The following is a 17,755-nucleotide window of genomic DNA, read 5'->3' on the forward strand; positions in this document are numbered from 1 at the left end:
GGATTGATCCCTTGATCATTACGTAGTGTCCTTCTTTGTCTCTTGTAATAGCCTTTATTTTAAAGTCTATTTTGTCTGATATGAGAATTGCTGCTCCAGCTTTCTTTTGATTTCCATTTGCATGGAATATCTTTTTCCATCCCTTCACTTTCAGTCTGTATGTGTCCCTAGGTCTGAAGTGGGTCTCTTGTAGACAGCAAATATATGGGTCTTGTTTTGTATCCATTCAGCCAGTCTGTGTGTTTTGGTTGGAGCATTTAATCCATTTACGTTTGAGGTAATTATCAATACGTATGTTCCTATTACCATTTTCTTAATTGTTTTGGGTTTTTCTTTATAGGTCTTTTCCTTCTCTGTGTTTCCTGCCTAGAGAAGTTCCTTTAGCATTTGTTGTAGAGCTGGTTTGGTGGTGCTGAATTCTCTTAGCTTTCACTTGTCTGTAAAGGTTTTAATTTCTCCATTGAATCTGAATGAGATCCTTGCTGGGTAGAGTAAACTTGGTTGTAGGTTTTCCCTTTCATCACTCTAAGTATGTCCTGCCACTCCCTTCTGGCTTGCAGAGTTTCTGCTGAAAGATCAGCTGTTAACCTTATGGGGATTCCCTTGTATGTTATTTGTTGTTTTTCCCTTGATGCTTTTAATATTTTTTTCTTTGTATTTAATTTTTGATAGTTTGATTAATATGTGTCTTGGCGTGTTTCTCCTTGGATTTATCCTTTATGGGACTCTCTGCGCTTCCTCGACTTGATTAACCATTTCCTTTCCCATATTAGGGAAGTTTTCAACTATAATCTCTTCAAATATTTTCTCAGTCCCTTTCTTTTTCTCTTCTTCTTCTGGAACCCCTATAATGCGAATGCTGGTGCGTTTAGTGTTGCCCCAGAGGCCTCTGAGACTGTCCTCAGTTCTTTTCATTCTTTTTTCTTTATTCTGCTCTGCAGTAGTTATTTCCACCATTTTACCTTCCAGCTCACTTATCCGTTCATCTGCCTCAGTTATCCTGTCATTGATTCCTTCTAGAGTATTTTTAATTTCAGTAATTGTGGTGTTCATCACTGTTTGTTTGCTCTTTAGTTCTTCTAGATCCTTGTTAAATGTTTCTTGTATTTTCTCCGTTCTGTTTCCGAGATTTTGGATCATCTTATTACTATCATTATTGTGAATTCTTTTTCAGGTAGGTTGCATATTTCATCTTCATTTATTTGGTCTTGTAGGTTTTCACCTTGCTTCTTAATCTGTAAAAAATTTTTTGTCGTTTCTTTTTTCTGTTTTTGATGGGTGGTGCTGTATTCCTGTCTTACTGGTTGTTTGGCCTGAGACGTCCAGCACTGGAGTTCGCAGGCAGTTGGATAGAGCCGGGTCTTGGTGCTGAGATGAGGACCTCTGGGAGGCCTCACTCCGATTGATATTCCCTGGGGTCTGAGGTTCTCTGTTAGTCCAGCGGTTTGGACTCGGAGCTCCCACCGCAGGAGCTCGGGCCCAGCCTCCGGCCTGGGAACCAAGATCCCGCAAGCCGGTCACTGGGGGTTCCTCCCGTCCCCTTAAGTGTCTGTGGTCCCCCACCAGTGCCTGGTAAGTGCCCTGGTTGGAAGGAGACACGGATTCTGCATCCTCCTAGTACGCCATCTTGTGTCCAATTGGAACTCGTTTTAAAGTCAGGTCTTTATGAGGATGGAATCTAGAAGATGGAGAGGGCAGGGAAAGTGGGTGATGTGAACGCAAGGACAGCACTTCGGGTTTTTTTTTTTTGATTTTTTTTTTTTTTTGGCTGCGTTGGGTCCTTGTTGCTGTGCGCAGGCTTTTTCTAGTTGCGGTGAGCGGGGGCTACTCTTCGTTGCAGTGCACGGGCTTCTCATTGCAGTGGCTTCTCTTGTTGCAGAGCAACAAGGTGCCCGGGTTTCAGGAGTTGTGGCTTGCAGGCTGTGGAGCACAGGCTCAATAGTTGTGGCGCACAGGCTTAGTTGCTCCGCGGCATGTGGGATCCTCCCAGACCAGGGCTCAAACCCGTGTCCCCTGCATTGGCAGACGGATTCTTAACCACTGCACCACCAGGGAAGTCCCAGCACTTCGATTTTAAAGAACGTTTTTGAACGTCCTATAGTATGTTCTGTTCCTGTGTTCACTGTTCACCCACCTCCTCTCACACTAGAGCACACGAAAGGCAGCCGGGTCCCAACACTGAGCAGATCTTACAGCAAAGGGCCACCAACTGTGGCCTCGACAGGCCTGGAGAATCTCGTAGTGGCTCCTGGCCTGTTGACCTGACGCCAAGAACCAGATAGACAGGATGGCTGCACAGCATTGTGAATGTTCTAAATGCCACTGAACTGTTCACTTTAAAATGGTTAATTTTATGTTGTGTGACTTTCACCTCAATTGAAAAAAAATAAAAAAGACCCACCACCCACTGAGTACCTGTTTTGCACCAAGTACCATGCATATGCCTGGTTTGCACCATCAGACACCCCGGGGCGCTTCTACCCACCTACAGACAAGCTAGCTTGTGGAGGAAGACCACGGCCAGGCCTCCTGTTGGTAACAGAGTCGGGATTTAAAACCCTGTGTCCTTGGCTTTGGAGGTAAAGAATATCTCTGGGAGTTTGAGAGGAAACTGGGGGCCTCCAGGAAGAGGGAGCTGGGGGCAGGGGAGGCCGGTAGATTTACTCTCCATTCGATGCCTCTTTGGAGCTTTTGAACCATTTTGAACCATGTGAATGGTTTCCAAGTCAAAAGATAATAAAAGAGTCAAGAGGGAACATTTCTTTACAAAAATCTAGAACAAAACCCTGTCTCTATATTGTCGTGTCAAAAACAAGCACTCTGAGGCCAGGCCCCCTGAATCCCCGTCCCGCTCACCCACCTGGTAGACTCAGCCGTGGCTCCCTCCCCGGCCTCGCACGGCTACTCTAACAATTAAGTGACGAAATGGGGCAATGAAGGTGACACCGTTTATATGGTGCCTGGCCCATCTCGGGTGCCCGGAAAGCACGCATTGTCCTCCCCACTCCCGCTGAGTTTGTCCGTCTGGGAACCCCACACGCCGGTGTGACCTGTGGTTTCTTGTCCTCAGAGAAAGCTACAGATGGCTCCCTGCAGAGCGAGAACTGGGCACTCAACATGGAGATCTGTGACATCATCAATGAGACCGAGGAAGGGTGAGGACCCCCGGGGAGAGGCGGGACGCCGGCGGGGCGGCCACAACAGCGCGCCTTAAACATTTCGGAACCACGATCTAGTCTGACTGTCTCATCAAATGGATGAGAAGCCCAGAGATATGGGGTGTGTGGCCCACCCAGCAGCAGCAGTGCAGTCGACTGGCCCTTCCTAGGACGTCACCTGGACGGCATCTTCCTAGGACAAGGCCAGCTGGCAGCTCTTAGAATTAGGAGGAAGCCCCAAGCCCCATCTGCATGCTGCAGGCTAGACTGTGCAGCAGGGACCCCTAGCTTCCCCAGTGAGCAAGAATGGACTTTCGTTTCCTTAAGCTCTGAGGCCAGCAGGGAGGGTTGCTGCCACAGGGAGGGGAGTAAACGTGCAGTGGAACCGAGAGGCTGGTCAAGGTTAGCCTTGGCCGAGCATTTCTGGTGCTCGGGTCCCGGCATCCTGCTTGGGGTCAGGCAGCCCCGCCAGAGACGTGGTGTGGGGCAAGCACCGTGGTCCTGGCTCCTGGGCTCTGACCGGCATCACTGACCAGCGGTGTGACCTTGGGCAAATCACTTTACCTCTCTGGGTCTTTGTCTCAGAGAAGAGCTCTTCCATCCTTCCAGCAATCTGCCCAAGGCCCTGAGGGGAGCAGCGAGGGGATGGATGCAGGGTCACTGTCCTTCTCAGGAGAAACCAGGGAAGGGGTGGGAGGGGTGTGATGACCACAGCCAGCAAGAAGCGCCAGATGAGGCCTCTGTTCCAGAAAAACAGGCTCAGCAGTTGGAGCAGGCCTCAGTTCTCTCCCATCTTTCACTGGGATGGTCCATTTGCCCTGCGAGGGTTCCTCTCACCACGTGGTGCTTTGTGTGTGGAGGGAGCAGACGGGGAGCACCCAGTTCAGAGCCTGAGGAGGCTGTGGGAGTCTGCAGCACACGGTCAAGGCCAATTAGGACTGCACGGGGGCTGCCAGAACCTTCCAGCTCCCCAGCCGTGTGCCATGGGCTTGCTGAGGCGCTGGGAGGGGACATGCCCCCCTGCATCTGGACTCATAAGTGTCGGGGGTGGGAGTGGTGGGCGGGCGGCAGGGCCACCAAGAGAGGAGACTGAGGCAGAAAACCTCACTGAGCCTCTTCTTGAATGTCGGGGCTGCAAGTCACTGCTGTGTCCTTGGAGAAGCAAGTCCCCATCTCCCTTGTAAACGTCGGCAGAACTGGAGTCAGACTTGTTCAGGTGCTATTGATTTGATCACCTCCTGGGTTCCAGGCTCTGCACGAGGCCCAGGAGACCCAGCAGTGAGCCAGGCAGATATGACCCTTGACCTCACAGAGCTTGTCATCTAAGCTTTAGTCTCTTGTCCACTCCCGCCTTGGGTTGTGTGTGGCCTCCGTGCCACCCACTTTGTGCTGTGCTCCTGGCAGAGTACTAGACACACGGTAGGCCCACAGTAGTGGCACACAGGCCAGAACTTCTGGGTCACTCTGTAAGGAGTGGAAACAAGTCCCTTTAGAGAGCTGACGTGGCCACAGGGGAGTGGCCAAGCCAGGAACAGAAGCCACCTTCCCCTGAGATGGAACCCGGAGGGCGAGGGGCTGCCCCAGGGCATTGGGTTGAAAAGCGCTCTCACACTTCAGGGGCAGGGTCCCACCCCGTCAGGGGCCGTGGCCCTTCACCCCTCGTGTCATCTCCGTCACAGCCACCCCCACGCAGGTCTCTTCCAGAAAGCCTTGCCTGCCGCCTTCACTCCTGGCGGGGGCCCCATGTCATGTCAGGGTTCCCGACTCTGTCGACTTGCCCGTGATGGCTTTGGCACTGACAGTCTGACAGATGCCCAGCAGACAGCAGGACCGGCCCTCCCCGGCCTAAGAAGTGTTGCTTGAGCTCCTGTAGCGTGCTGGGCTCTGGGGAGGCAAAGTGTCAGAGGAGGACGCCACCCCTGGCCTCTAGGGAGCATCCTCTCTAGCCGGGCAGTCCCAGGGTCAGTGCACCCAGGAGATGGAGGACTGGGAAAGCGCCACGGGCGAAGCGGATTTTAGCTGGGCTTCTACCCGGTAGATGTGGAAGTTGGGGGGGCCACGAAGACTCCTAGGCCAGGACAGTCCGGGCAACGTGGGTTTCCCCTGTACAGGGCTGAGCGGCAAGGGTGCAGGCGGCAGGCCTGGGGGCGTCAGTGGAGTTACCGATGGGGCGGGGAGAACAGGCTGCCGCCGGCTTCCCCGCCATGACCATGCGGCCTCCCCAGCCCTTCCCTCCACCTTCCCCCAACGCTCAGCGGCCTCCTTTCATCTCCTCCCCGCCCGCCTGCCCGGGCCCTGGTCCAGGCTCCTGCCTCCACGAACCGCGGGCCCTGCTCCCCGCAGCTGGCTGCATCCCATCCTTCACGCTCAGCTGTGGCGCCGCCTCCTGGGAGAAGACTTCCCTGACCTCTGGCACCCACCCGCCCGCCCACACTCACACACTCACACACTCACACACTCACACACTCACATTCGCTCTTACCTCGGGACCTGCTTGCTTCCCTCCCTTGGGTGGGTCTCCCTGGAACATGTGATCCTTGAAGCAGGGCCGAGGGTCTTATTCACCAGTGCGTCCCAGCACCCAGCCTGGTGTGGGCACATCTGGTGCCTGATAAGGCCTGGGTGGAAACAGGGGTGAGTAGAGGAGCTGGCCAGGATGGGGCACAAGAACTCTGTGCCTGCAGCTTATTGGTGCTTAACCTTCATTACTGCATATAAAGCCCCAGGGGCACGGTGGGCATGCAGATCCCCTGAGAGCTTGCTTCAGGGGGTCTAGGGTCGGGTCTGGGGTTCCGCATGTTTAACAAGCACTCACACCTCCCCACTAAGGGATTCCAGTGCAGTGTGTCCAGAGACTGCACACTGAGAATCCCTGCCAAGCAGTCGTCATCTACGGAGGATTCTGGTGGGACAGGAAGATTCTGATGTGATTAGAACCTGGGCACACAAAACAGGGCGGGACCAAGGGAGACGGGTAAATAAGAGCCGTTCCGTCTCCCAGTGCCTCCTGACCTTAGGCGCGCAGCCTCCTCTGTGGGGTAAGGAGGTTCCATGCCTCAGCCCGTCCTTCCCCTTGTCCTTCTTCCCAGCCCCAAAGATGCCTTCCGAGCAGTGAAGAAGAGAATCGTGGGGAATAAGAACTTCCACGAGGTGATGTTGGCTCTCACGGTGAGTGCCCCGTCCCTCCATCCCCAGTGGGACCACAGTCCCCTGGGGGCCCAGCAGGACTCCCAGCCACCCTGGGGCTACTCTTTCAAGGGCTGTGGTCAGCCTTCAAGGCACTGTCCTGTCTACACGGCTGGCCAACGAGGAGTGGCAAGAGAGGCTATTTGGAAAAGTCCTCTCTAACCTACCGGTTCAGGGAGCAGACACACTGAGGCCCACATCCCTCAAGGGCCCGTCATGGGACGCGTGGGCAGAGGACCTGCCGGTGACACAGAGCTCAGTGCACCCAGGCCTCTGGGGGGCAGTACCCAAGTTGGGTTCCAGTTGGCACTTGGCCTAATTGGCCCTGAAAAATGAACATAAAGCAAAGGCCAGAGGCTGAGGACAGTCCTTGCTCACAGCAGGGCGGGACGGGCAGGAGTTGGCAGCCTGGCAGTCAGGGTGGGCTTGGCTGGGGAGTGGGGGCGCGAGCACTCTGTCTCCGCCTCCCCCGTGGCAGCACTTACATCTGGATCCGTCTGCTCAGCTGAAGATCACAGGCAGCTCCTGCCCGGGAATAGAGAGACAGGAGCGGGGACAGGAGCGGGGAGGGAAGGTGGGCGCCTTTGTCGCAGGCCGCGAAGTCACCATTTGATTGAAAGTTCTCTGGTTTACACCTGGAGAGCCACCTCCCCTCTAGACTGTGTTCAGCTCAGAGACGGCCTCGGGACAGGGTTCTGTGGGCACCAGAGCCACTCAGCCAGGGGCCTCCAGCCAGCGCGCGGCCCTCTGCCCACCCGAGTCCCCTCCCCACCCCAGCCAGCCAGCTGCCGAGTCTGGTGTGACCCCGTCTCCTCCATGTTCGGGGTCTCACTTCAGGGAGCTGCATCCTCTGCTGGGCCTCCCCGCTGGGACATGGGTGGGGTGTGAGGGTGGGGACCCGGGCGCTCCTGCTCCTCTGCTGGGTGCTCACGGGCACCGCACGGCCTCCAGGTCTTGGAAACCTGCGTCAAGAACTGCGGGCACCGCTTCCACGTGCTGGTGGCCAGCCAGGACTTCGTGGAGGGCGTGCTGGTGAAGACCATCCTGCCCAAGAACAACCCGCCCACCATCGTGCACGACAAGGTGCTCACCCTCATCCAGGTGAGCGCGGGCGGCCGCGGGCGGGCTTGGAGGACGGTGCCCCTGCCACTGCAACTCTCTCGTCTGCTCTCTTGGGTCCATCTTGCTCCTCTGCCGATGGGACCTCTAAGCCGGGGGGTCGGGGGGAGCCTTGCTGGCTGAGGGCCTTGCTGTGGAGCGGGCTGTCCAGGTGATGCCACCAAAGGACCAGAGAGTCCAGGAGGGAATTTCTGCTCCCTGGGGGCTGGCAAGCAGGCTCGCAGGGGAGCCGGTGAGCAGTGGTTACCGGCCGTGTCCCCTTGTCCCCTCTCAGTCCTGGGCTGACGCGTTCCGCAGCTCTCCCGACTTGACAGGTGTGGTCGCTGTCTACGAGGACCTGCGGAGGAAGGGCCTGGAGTTCCCCATGACCGACCTGGACATGCTGTCCCCCATCCACACGCCCCAGAGGGTGAGGAGCGGCGGGCAGGGGCAGCGGGAGTCACCCCCAGAGCGGGTGCTGCTTCCTGGTGGCCCCGACCCGCCAGCCTCACGGATTCAGCTTGTTGCCTTCTAGACCGTGTTCAACTCAGAGACACCGTCAGGACAGAATTCTTCTGTGGGCACTGATGCCAATCATCAAGGGGACTCTGGCCAGCACACCACCCCGCTGCCCACGTTGGCCCTACTCCCCAGCGACACACCCATAACGCCAACCGCTGAGCAGGTAAACAAGCCTGGGCCGTAGCCACACAGGTCAGGACGTGGGCCTGCCCCTCCCCACAAGTCAGGGCAGGCCCCTGTCAGTGTGGAAATTACTCTGCCCAGTCCTCAGGGCAGCCCCACAGGGCATGTGTCATCCTTCCTGTTGGGAGATGAGGCTCAGAGAGATCAGTTCACTTGCCCAGAGCCACACAGTTCAGCAGAGACAGAGCTGGGATTCAAGCGCAAATCTGACTCCAGGCAGGCTCTGTCCTGCACCTGGGCCCTTCTCCAAACTGTGCCTTCCGTGGAGCCCTGCGGGCAGCTCCAGGGAGAGGAAGCACCCAGCAAGCAGCCCTTCGGCCGCAGCGGCTCCACTTCCTTGCTGGGGTTTGCTCAGGGTCTCACGCAAGATTTCGTTTGGACAGAGGTTCTTGCTAAAAACGTTTCTAAAACATCTGTATAGAAAAAAATTTAAACCCTTGCCTTGCACCATGATGCTTCCCCCAAGCCCCAAGAAGAAGGTTTGAGGCATAGTGTAAGATCCTGGAGGCCAGGCCTGGGCCTCGTTTTCTGGGGCCCCGTGAGTAGCTTTGCAAGACTGCCTTCCTCAGACCAGGCCGCCTGTCCCTCGGCCCCTCCCCACTGCCAGTGAGGCCAGCGCCCTGCACATTGGCCCCGAGCAGTTTGTGGCAGCCTTAGCCGCCGCCCTACGAGGGACATCCACAGCCATGACCGGCATTCCTGGGTGCACGGTCATCTTAGTCGTGGATGGTGGGGTTGCTCGAGGCCTGCACACTGGGGGTGCCCACTTTTGAGGTGTTTTACAAACTTCTACGGTATCGTTTGGTCTTAACAAATAAACTTACCAACAGCCTTTCATACCCAAACCTATCTAAAGAGAAACCTCTGTACTTATAGCAAGTTAAGAAATCAACCCCCAGAGTTACAAATAACATTACTAGAAACGTTTTCCTAACAGGCCCAATAATTAAAAGTGCATAAAAGTGGTAAAATCACCCTGGGATCCAAAACTGATCTCACCTGGTTATAATTTGAACCAGTTTGCCTGGAGTCTGGCACCTGTGTGGATTAAGACTCTGATTGTGTCCAGTGGAAGAAGGTTCTTGCTAAACAAGACCGAGTAGTCTGTTTAATTTCAGAGTCCCCTTCCGTCTCCTGGGACACGTTAAGGCTTTCAGGCAGCACTGATGTAACTCCCAGACTCCTTGTAATTAGGTCCCATCTGGCCTGGACACGCTGGGTTTGGGATCAGTTGTTTTTCCCTTGCTTCTGCCAGGAGCGTTTGTTAAACAGGCCAAATGCACCAAACGTTTTACGGGTCTGGAAGCTGCTGGCAAACCGTAGTGGGCCTGTGTCTGCACTCCCACTTCTTCATCTGTAAGGGTTGGGCAGTGATGCCTTCCTCATGAGACTATGGTCAAGGTTAAGTGGCAACATACATTAAGTGCTTGGGCCTTAGAGGTGATCAGAACGGTGGCTGCCCTCACAGGCAGGCGCCGTGAATTTATTTGGTGACACTGATTCTGAAGTCAGCTGGTTCAGCCAACTGAGGATGCACCAGCGTTCCCCAAAACGTAGGCTGCTCGATCCTAGACCCGTGAGGTAGCCCATGATCAAAGGGTTCATCAACCAGATCGGGTTTGGGAACGTCCACACTGGTCCCTTCCTGGACATTCACAGTGTCCAGGTTGTCCATGAGGACAGGAAACGCCGCAGCAGGGGCCTTTCCCCACCTCGCCTGAGTGCAGAGACTGTGCGACTTGATTTGCAGCTATTCCCCAAGCCAAGACTGGGACCCCTCTGATCGTTGAAAACCTGCTCACGTCCCTTTAACGAGTGCTCAGTCTCAGCTTCATACTCAGGGTGGGGGGCGGCACTGGGTCTCATCCTTGGAAGAGTCTGGGGCACCAAAGCGGACCAGGAGCAAGACAGAACCGGGTCCTCCTAGGAGGGAGGCCTCCCTCCTCTCCCCTCAGGGGAACCCCCCCCTCCAGGGCCTTGTTAGGCGCCAAGCACCCAGGAGATGCCAGAGCCCTCCAGCCACACTCAGGGCCGCCTCCGCCCTCAGCTTCTTTCCTCCTGGCCTCTCCCTGCACTGGGCGCCTTGTAACAGTTGCTAACGTCTCTGTAAGGGGGTCAGCGGGGGTGAAGGCAAGCCTACCATGGGCCTCTTGGCGCAGGGCTGTGGCCCGGGAGCCTAGAGAGGGTGCCGGCAGGTCGGGCTGGTAGTGTCAGGCTGTGTCCCAGGAGTGGCAGAGGCTCCAGACCCCGGCCTCTCTCAGCGGGGCCAACCGTGTGTTCCAGATCGGGAAGCTGCGCAGTGAGCTGGAGATGGTGAGCGGGAACGTGAGGGTGATGTCGGAGATGCTGACGGAGCTTGTGCCCACCCAGGCGGAGCCGGCAGACCTGGAGCTGCTACAGGTGAGCAGCAGTCGCCCGGTTCGGCCTCCCGGCCCCGCCACCACCACGGTGCTTTCCATGGCGGACTCTGAGCCGCTTGGTCACAATGGGAGATGATAAAGCCAGGGACTTTGGGCTCCATCAGATTGGAACTCGGGGCTCTACCACTTGGTGGTTTGAACAGAATAGCCCCTCTTGTCTCAGTTTCCTCATCGGTAAGTTTGCTTTTGTGGTACAAGTTTGACCCGAGTATTAAATAAGGCTTTGCACGTAAAACACCCTCCCTGTGACTGGTTCCAAATAGCTCCCCATCAGTGGTCTTGAGGAAAAGCTGGAAGGTGAGGTGTCCACCTTTCAGAATATGAAACTTAGCAGGCAGGCCTGAGCCGGGATCTGCAGGCTGGGGCTCCCGTATGTCACGTGATATCCCCAGGGTGCCACCCCCAGCTGGGGCCCCACTTGAGTGAGGGGGCTGTGTGTGGGGAAAGGCACCCTCCCCACAGAGGTCAGTCCTAGACACGCCAAGAAAGCTAGGGACCCCCGAGGCCCAGGAGTCAACCTGAACCTGTGAGGGGACAGAGGGCTTGGCATGATCACCTCATTTTGTGTCATTCCTGCTGGGCTTCACATTCCTGGAGGGTGAGGCTGGGCTGTTCTCATCTCTCTGTCCCTGGGCCCGACCAAGCTGACACAGTGTTCTTGCTCCGGGGTCCTTACCTTATGGTGGGAGCAGGGGGCAGGGTTGAGGGGAGTGAAATCAGAGTCTCACAGTTGAGTGAACACACGAATATGAAGAATAAATGACAGGGCTTCCCTGGTGGCGCAGCGGGTAGGAGTCTGCCTGCCAATGAAGGGGACACGGGTTCAATCCCTGGTCCAGGAAGATCCCACATGCCGCGGAGCGGCTAGGCCTGTGCGCCACAACTACTGAGCCTGTGCTCTAGAGCCCAAGTGCCACAACTACTGAAGCCTGTGTGCTTAGAGCCCGTGCTCCGCAACAAGAGAAGGCCCCGCTTGCCGCAACTAGAGAAAGCCCTCGTGCAGCAATGAAGACCCAACACAGCCAAAAATAAAAAATTTTTTTTTTTTTAAAAAGAATAAATGACAGAAGCTTGAGTGAGTTGGGAAGCGGCAGGATTGCTGTAGCGCAGTTAATTTTGGGTGTCCCAAGCCAAGGCCTTGCGGGTGTGAGCGATTTTGGGGACTCAGAAGGCTGGCTGGCAGGCAGGGGTGACACAGGGACCGCTGATGCACACTGAGCATGTCCTGTGTGCCAGGCTCTGATGTGGACACGTGATATACATTCACTCACTTAATCCTCCCCCTCCCCCCCATGAGGTAGGTACTCTTGTTATCCTCACATCCCAGGTCAGCAAACTGAGGCAAAGAGAGGTCATGGGATGCCCCCAGGGTCACAGGGCTGGTCAGCAGCAGAGCTGGGGTATGAACCCAGGACCCTGGCTCCACCAGCTGCTCTTCTGCTCTTGAGAGGGGCAGGAAAGGAAGTAGGGACAAAGCTGCGGTGTGCTTGGTCATGGGGGGAGGAGAGGGGAGGCCCGCAGGATGTTGGAAGTCCCCTGGGCCTGCCCTGCCCCAGCTCAGGCAAGAGAGGAAATCCCGGGAGAGGGTCTGGCCTGGGGGGGAGGCGGGGGCAGCAGGGTCTGAAAAGAACCAAAATCAGTGGTCTTCATGATGCCAGGAGAAAAGTGCTGGCGCGTGGCCACCGTCAGCAGTGCCCGACCATCTGTTGGGACCTCAGGACCGTGACCCGGGCCCCTGTCCACCTGATGGCAGGCACCTGAGGACGGAAACACTCAGTCCTACAAATAAAAAGCCTGTAAATGCTTCGGCTTCTATTTTTTTTTCTTTTTCCCAAACAAGTTTAAATACATAACACTAACTGATTAAGAGTCACTTGGTGACGTGGTGACTAAATGCAATGTGGGAACAGAGGAAAAAAGGACGTTAGTGGAAAAACTGGTAAAACCTGAATGAAGTCTGTAGTTAGTTAACAGCACTGTACCCACATCAATGTCATAGTTTTGACAAATGCCAGACTAAGGAGAGGCTGGGTGAAGGACCCCTGTGCTGTCTTATCTTGGCAACTTCTCTGTAAATTTAAAATTATTCCAAAATAAAAAGCATTAAAAAAGAAATTAGAGGGCTTCCCTGGTGGCGCAGTGGTTGAGAGTCCGCCTGCCGATGCAGGGGACACGGCTTCGTGCCCGGTCCGGGAAGATCCCACATGCCGCGGAGCGGCTGGGCCCGTGGGCCATGGCCCCTGAGCCTGCGTGTCCGGAGCCTGTGCTCCACGACGGGAGAGGCCACAACAGTGAGAGGCCCGCGTACCGCAAAAAAAAAAAAAAAAGAGTAATGAGGCAGACATTCAGAGTTGGGGTAATAGTTGGATCATCCAGTTTATTTTTTATGCTTTGGTCACAAAAAACCTCAGTGCACCCAGAGAAGTGGGAGGTGTTCCACCAGCCACCTCACAGTCTTGACTTTTCCACGATGCGGAGGTGAGGGCAGGAGCTTCACCCTGAGGGCCGCACAGCCAGGTTAAACCCACAGCACGGCCCCCATGTTGGTCGTCTCCTGTGTGCTAAACACTTAGAAATGAGATGCCAGTGGTCGTCCGTAGAACCCCAAAAGCTGTTCTGTGCAACCTGAAGTCCAGTCTGGAAACCTCTCCGCCTCCAAGGTGCACCCAGGGCCAGGTGTCCAGTAGAGACGGCCTCGCCCCGGGTCCAGCAGCCGTGGTTGTCTCACTTCCTCCCCTGGCAGGAGCTCAACCGGACATGCCGAGCCATGCAGCAGCGGGTCCTGGAGCTCATCCCCCGCGTCGCCAATGAGCAGCTGACGGAGGAGCTGCTCATCGTCAACGACAACCTCAACAACGTCTTCCTGCGCCACGAACGGTAGCCCCGCTGTCTGCCCTGCCTCAGGCCAGCCGCCCCACCTTCTTCCTTCCCTTCTCCCCTGTTCACACCCTCTGACTTCTCATGTCCCTCTCAAACACCAGGTCAGCTGCCCAGCACACATGCCCTCAGCTGTCTTCGTCCAGCGTAGGCAGGAGCGCCCGCCCTTCACCCCACACCTCCTTTCCTGCCGCCTGCGTCCCTGCATCCAGGATCACAGCTTAAGCTTTCTAACTTAAGCAGAAAAAGAAGTCATTAGGAGAACAGCCTTTATTGAATGGATAGCTTTCAGAATCCAAAGAAGAATAAAAGTCAGGCCTCCCAGTGGGGCAGGAAGGACGGATGCCAGGGCAGTTCAGGGGCCTCTGGGGCAGAAACTCCTGGACCATGACCCCAGGGTGTCATCATGAATACATGGGCTCCAAACGCTTGCCCACCTTGTACCATTCTGTCCAAGAGTCAGCTCCCCACGAGAAACTCTGATTGGCTCAGTGTCCTTGTGGGATGCAGGTGTGGGAGGGGACAGGCCCCCTTGACCACAGTCCCGCCGGGATCACAGGAAAGGGGGGGAGCAGCTCCCCAGAGGAGCACTTAGGTGCTGTTATAAAGGCAGGGAGAGGTGCTGGGCCTGCAGAAATGATGTCCCCCACGCTTCCTCTGAACCTGTAAAACGGAGCTCCTGATTCCTTGTAGATAACTGAGGGCCGTGCGGTTATGCCTATAAAGCACTCGGTGGTCAGGCTGTCTGGCACAGGGTACTAGTTATGCCAGCCGCCTCCAGCCACTGGTTCATTTCGTGTTTTTATCCATCAGCAAACACTTGCTGAGTGATTCTGAATCAGGTGAGGGGGCGGGGCTGTGGCAGGCCACGGCTCCCTGGCCTCTCCTGCTCGCTGACCTGGTGGGACTAAGAGCCCCTGCCATTTGCCGTGTGGGCCGTGAGGTGGCCCAAGGGCCCGATCTAGGGGTGACTGGGACCCCTCTGACGCCTATTCATCAGACCTTACGTTTGTTGGGTGGTTCGCTTGATCCTCACACCTGGGAGGCAGGTTCCACTGTCACCTGCTTATTAGTAGACAGGAGACTGAAGTTTAGAAGTGAGGTGATTTACCCAAGGTCACACAGTGAGGGACGGGGCCAGGCAGGAACAGATCTCAGACCGAAGTCCTCAGTCTGCCCACCAGCCCCTTGACCTGTCTAGGGCGGTTTTAAATGGCTCCAAAAAGCAGTGTGTCTTCCTTACACCGCTTTAGAGACACACACGCACACACGCACACACGCAAATGTATGTTACCGAACAAGTTCCAAAAACCAGTACTTACCTTTGCTGTGTGCACGCACCCCCGTATTCTTTTCTGCGTTAGTCTATTCCTGTTGTTTATTTAATGCTAATGGTGACTAAGGTGACCAGATAATTGATAATCTAATTGGGACACTTGCAAGTGAAAAACAGGCCCTGCTAATACTTCCCTGGGGCAGCAGGCATAAACTGGATCTGTCCAGGGTAAACCAGGCCGTGTCATCACCCTGTTTGTGACCCACTCTGTTGGTTTTGAGACCTGCAGTGGGAAAAGCTCTGGCCTGGCTGTGCTAAGGGGCCACCCAGTCCTTCTCTTTGACTCAGGTCTTTTCTGTCTCATAGGTTTGAACGCTTCCGAACAGGCCAGACCGCCAAGGTAAGAGGCTGCTTCTCCGTGATAATGGGAAGAAGGAGGGCTGGGCCCACTTCCCTCCCCAGGTATCCTGGTTGGGATGTGCCTTCTTAGCCAGAATCTCCAACGGGGCCCCTGCTCAGTTTTTATGTCCTTGTGCCATTAGGGTGGATAAGGTTCTGCCGCCAGCTGATGCCCCAGGGTCTTCTGAGCCTCCCAGGCCTCCAGCTGAGCTAGATAGGCCAAGGGGAGGGAGCAAGACTCCCTGACTCCCAATCACTGCTGCAGGGACGGGGGGTGTGTGTGTGTGGGGGGTATTACTGGTGACAGATCCTCAGGCAAAGAATGAAGGCGCCAGTGCTTCAGGACAGAAGGGAATGAGGCTGCAGGTCAGGTTGGGAGGATGACGGTGGCCTCTCCCCTGCCCCCAGGCCCCAAGCGAGGCCGAGGTGGCCGCTGACCTGATCGACATGGGCCCTGACCCTGCAGCCACCAGCAGCCTCTCGTCCCAGCTGGCGGGAATGAGTAAGTGCAGCGTGCGGGTTTCTGGGCTGAGGGTACCTTACATACTGCGGACACCCCTGCAGCTCTGGGGGTGCCGTCCCATTACACAGTTGCAGCTGGAGTGCCAACAGCAGAATCTTGGCCCAGACCCCTCCTCGCCAGGGTCCAGTGCTGAATCTTTCTGCAAGGCTGAGCGGCCAGGACAAAACACAGGGGACCCTCCCTTGCAGTCTCACAACTCCTGAGCCCCCTCAGATCTCAGAAATCCCACTGTTGTGTGATTTCCCATCAACACCGTGAATTTCCCCCGGCCTGAATCATCTGGTGAACCTGGGCACGTCACTTGGACATCCTGGGCCCTTTTCCTCCTCTGTAACGGGCAGGAATGGGCCCTGCTCACAGGTCATCGTGAGGCCTGGGTAAGCTTCTGCACAGAGCGGGCTTAGACCAGGGCCAGGCCCACAGTGCTCTCCTGGTAAGCGTTAGCCATTGCCACCGTCGTCACCATGATGAGCGTTATTGGCTGCCTGCTTGACGCCAAGCCCTTGGAAGTAATTGAGAGAGAGGAAGTGACTTGCCCCTGGTCCCTCAGCCAGCAGGTGGCCTGCTCCGTCCATACGCACCCCGACCCCACCACCACTCCAGGCCACGCTGCTTCTCCAGAACCGACCTGGGCCTGGCAGGGAGCAGCTCAGCCACGGCTCAGTGTCCAAGGACAGCCAGGCAGACCCTTCACGTGGCCTCTTTGTCCCCACAGACCTGGGCTCCAGCAGCGTGAGGGCTGGCCTGCAGTCTCTGGAGACCTCTGGCCGCCTGGAAGATGAGTTTGACATGTTTGCGCTGACACGGGGCAGCTCACTGGCTGACCAACGCAAAGAGTGAGTGGCCGGGCCCCGCCCTGGGCCCCTGCAGTTTGGGTCGCCCCCTATCAGGGGGGGGCCTCTCTCCAGGTCCCTGAGCCCAGTTTGTTGGTGGGCACACCAGCCCCTGCCTGCACCCCCTCAGGATAGCAGAGTTCTTTCCCCCGAGCCAATCCTGGGAGGCCCGGGGAACCCTGTGCCCTACAGGCAGCGATGGATGGGGGGAGGGATGCCTGAAGGTTGATGACCAGCTAGGTGCCAGGATCCTACATGATCCGCTCAGATGAGGAAACCGAGACACTGAGGGGCTGGGTCATTTGCCCCAGGTCAGGCAGCTAACGTTTGGAGGCACTAGGTTGGGAACCCAGGGCCGTCTGGTTCCAAAACACAGTGCCTCCAGCCCAGCCCTGCTCTCCACTGCACTGTAGGCTGTGTACCAAGCCCTCGGGGGCTGGTCCAGTCATTTCTGCTGTTCCGTAACCGGCCAGAGAAGTCCTGCTACCCCACCCAAGTCTGCCTGCCCTGCACTGGAGCTGGGCTTCTGTCCTCCTCTGGGACTGTCCATCTCCATCAGGGAGAGGCTTTCAGCAGCCGAGGCACGCGGCCGAGTGCCCACCAGGGCCAGCTTCCCGGGACCGGCTCCGCACGGGCTGGAAGTAGTCTGCTTGAGGTTGTTGCCAGCCCTTTGCTTGTAAGCCCAGGGCAACCAGGATGTACAGCCAGGGAAAGCTCTGGATTAAGGGACCTTCCCAGCAGACTCCCCGGCTCCCTAGTGGTCATTCTGGTGTCTTGGGGGACACCAAGAGGGGGATCCCCTCTCCACCCTGGCCAATCCAGGTGGAACCTGACAGGCTGCCCGCAGCCCTGCCCACTAGCCTAACCAGCCCTGCGCTGTGAGCCGCACCTCTAGGCTGGGGCAGAGCCTGTACTCCCAAGCCCAGGTGCTCCGGGACCAGTGGCTCACGGTCACCTTGGAATTAGGGGCACACTGAGGCTGCTGTGTTGCTGCAGGCTAGAGTCTGGTGGGACTTGCAGCCTGGAGGGCAGCCTACCCGAGAGCCCCACCCCGGCTGAGGTTTGCTGCTGCACCGTCACTCCTCTGGGGAGCGGGGTCCTGAAGAACAGAGAAAAGCGCACCCGAGCTTGCCCCCTGGGGCCCGCAGTCTCACGGGGGGAGTGACCGCTGCTGTGCAGGGCTGGGTGCTGTCCTGGAGGGGCGGACCCAGCACTGTGGACTCGGAGGAGGTGCGTGCAGCTCTGCAGAGGGCACTCAGGACTGGACCACGCAGTGGGGA

General features: G+C 56.6%; 1 protein-coding gene across 4 annotated transcripts in view; it reads left to right on the top strand.

Moving 5' to 3' along the window:
* The window catches only part of TOM1 (target of myb1 membrane trafficking protein), a 46,764-nt gene that overhangs the window by 20,585 nt on the left and 8,424 nt on the right, over positions 1 to 17,755 (top strand). For 2 of the 4 annotated variants that reach the window (XM_027107487.1, XM_027107488.1), the window contains exons 2-11: positions 3,071 to 3,155; positions 6,248 to 6,326; positions 7,296 to 7,445; positions 7,738 to 7,872; positions 7,978 to 8,127; positions 10,431 to 10,547; positions 13,311 to 13,444; positions 15,087 to 15,120; positions 15,528 to 15,621; positions 16,358 to 16,478. In XM_027107487.1, coding sequence (XP_026963288.1) covers positions 3,071 to 3,155; positions 6,248 to 6,326; positions 7,296 to 7,445; positions 7,738 to 7,872; positions 7,978 to 8,127; positions 10,431 to 10,547; positions 13,311 to 13,444; positions 15,087 to 15,120; positions 15,528 to 15,621; positions 16,358 to 16,478 — 1,099 coding nt within the window. The remainder of the gene's footprint in view (positions 1 to 3,070; positions 3,156 to 6,247; positions 6,327 to 7,295; positions 7,446 to 7,737; positions 7,873 to 7,977; positions 8,128 to 10,430; positions 10,548 to 13,310; positions 13,445 to 15,086; positions 15,121 to 15,527; positions 15,622 to 16,357; positions 16,479 to 17,755) is intronic. The other 2 variants (XM_027107489.1, XM_027107490.1) reach the window with 1 other exon arrangement.

This window comes from Aethalodelphis obliquidens, unplaced genomic scaffold, assembly GCF_003676395.1.
Source record: "Aethalodelphis obliquidens isolate GAN/ISIS:26980383/991018 unplaced genomic scaffold, ASM367639v1 scaffold8, whole genome shotgun sequence".
NCBI lineage: Eukaryota > Metazoa > Chordata > Mammalia > Artiodactyla > Delphinidae > Aethalodelphis > Aethalodelphis obliquidens.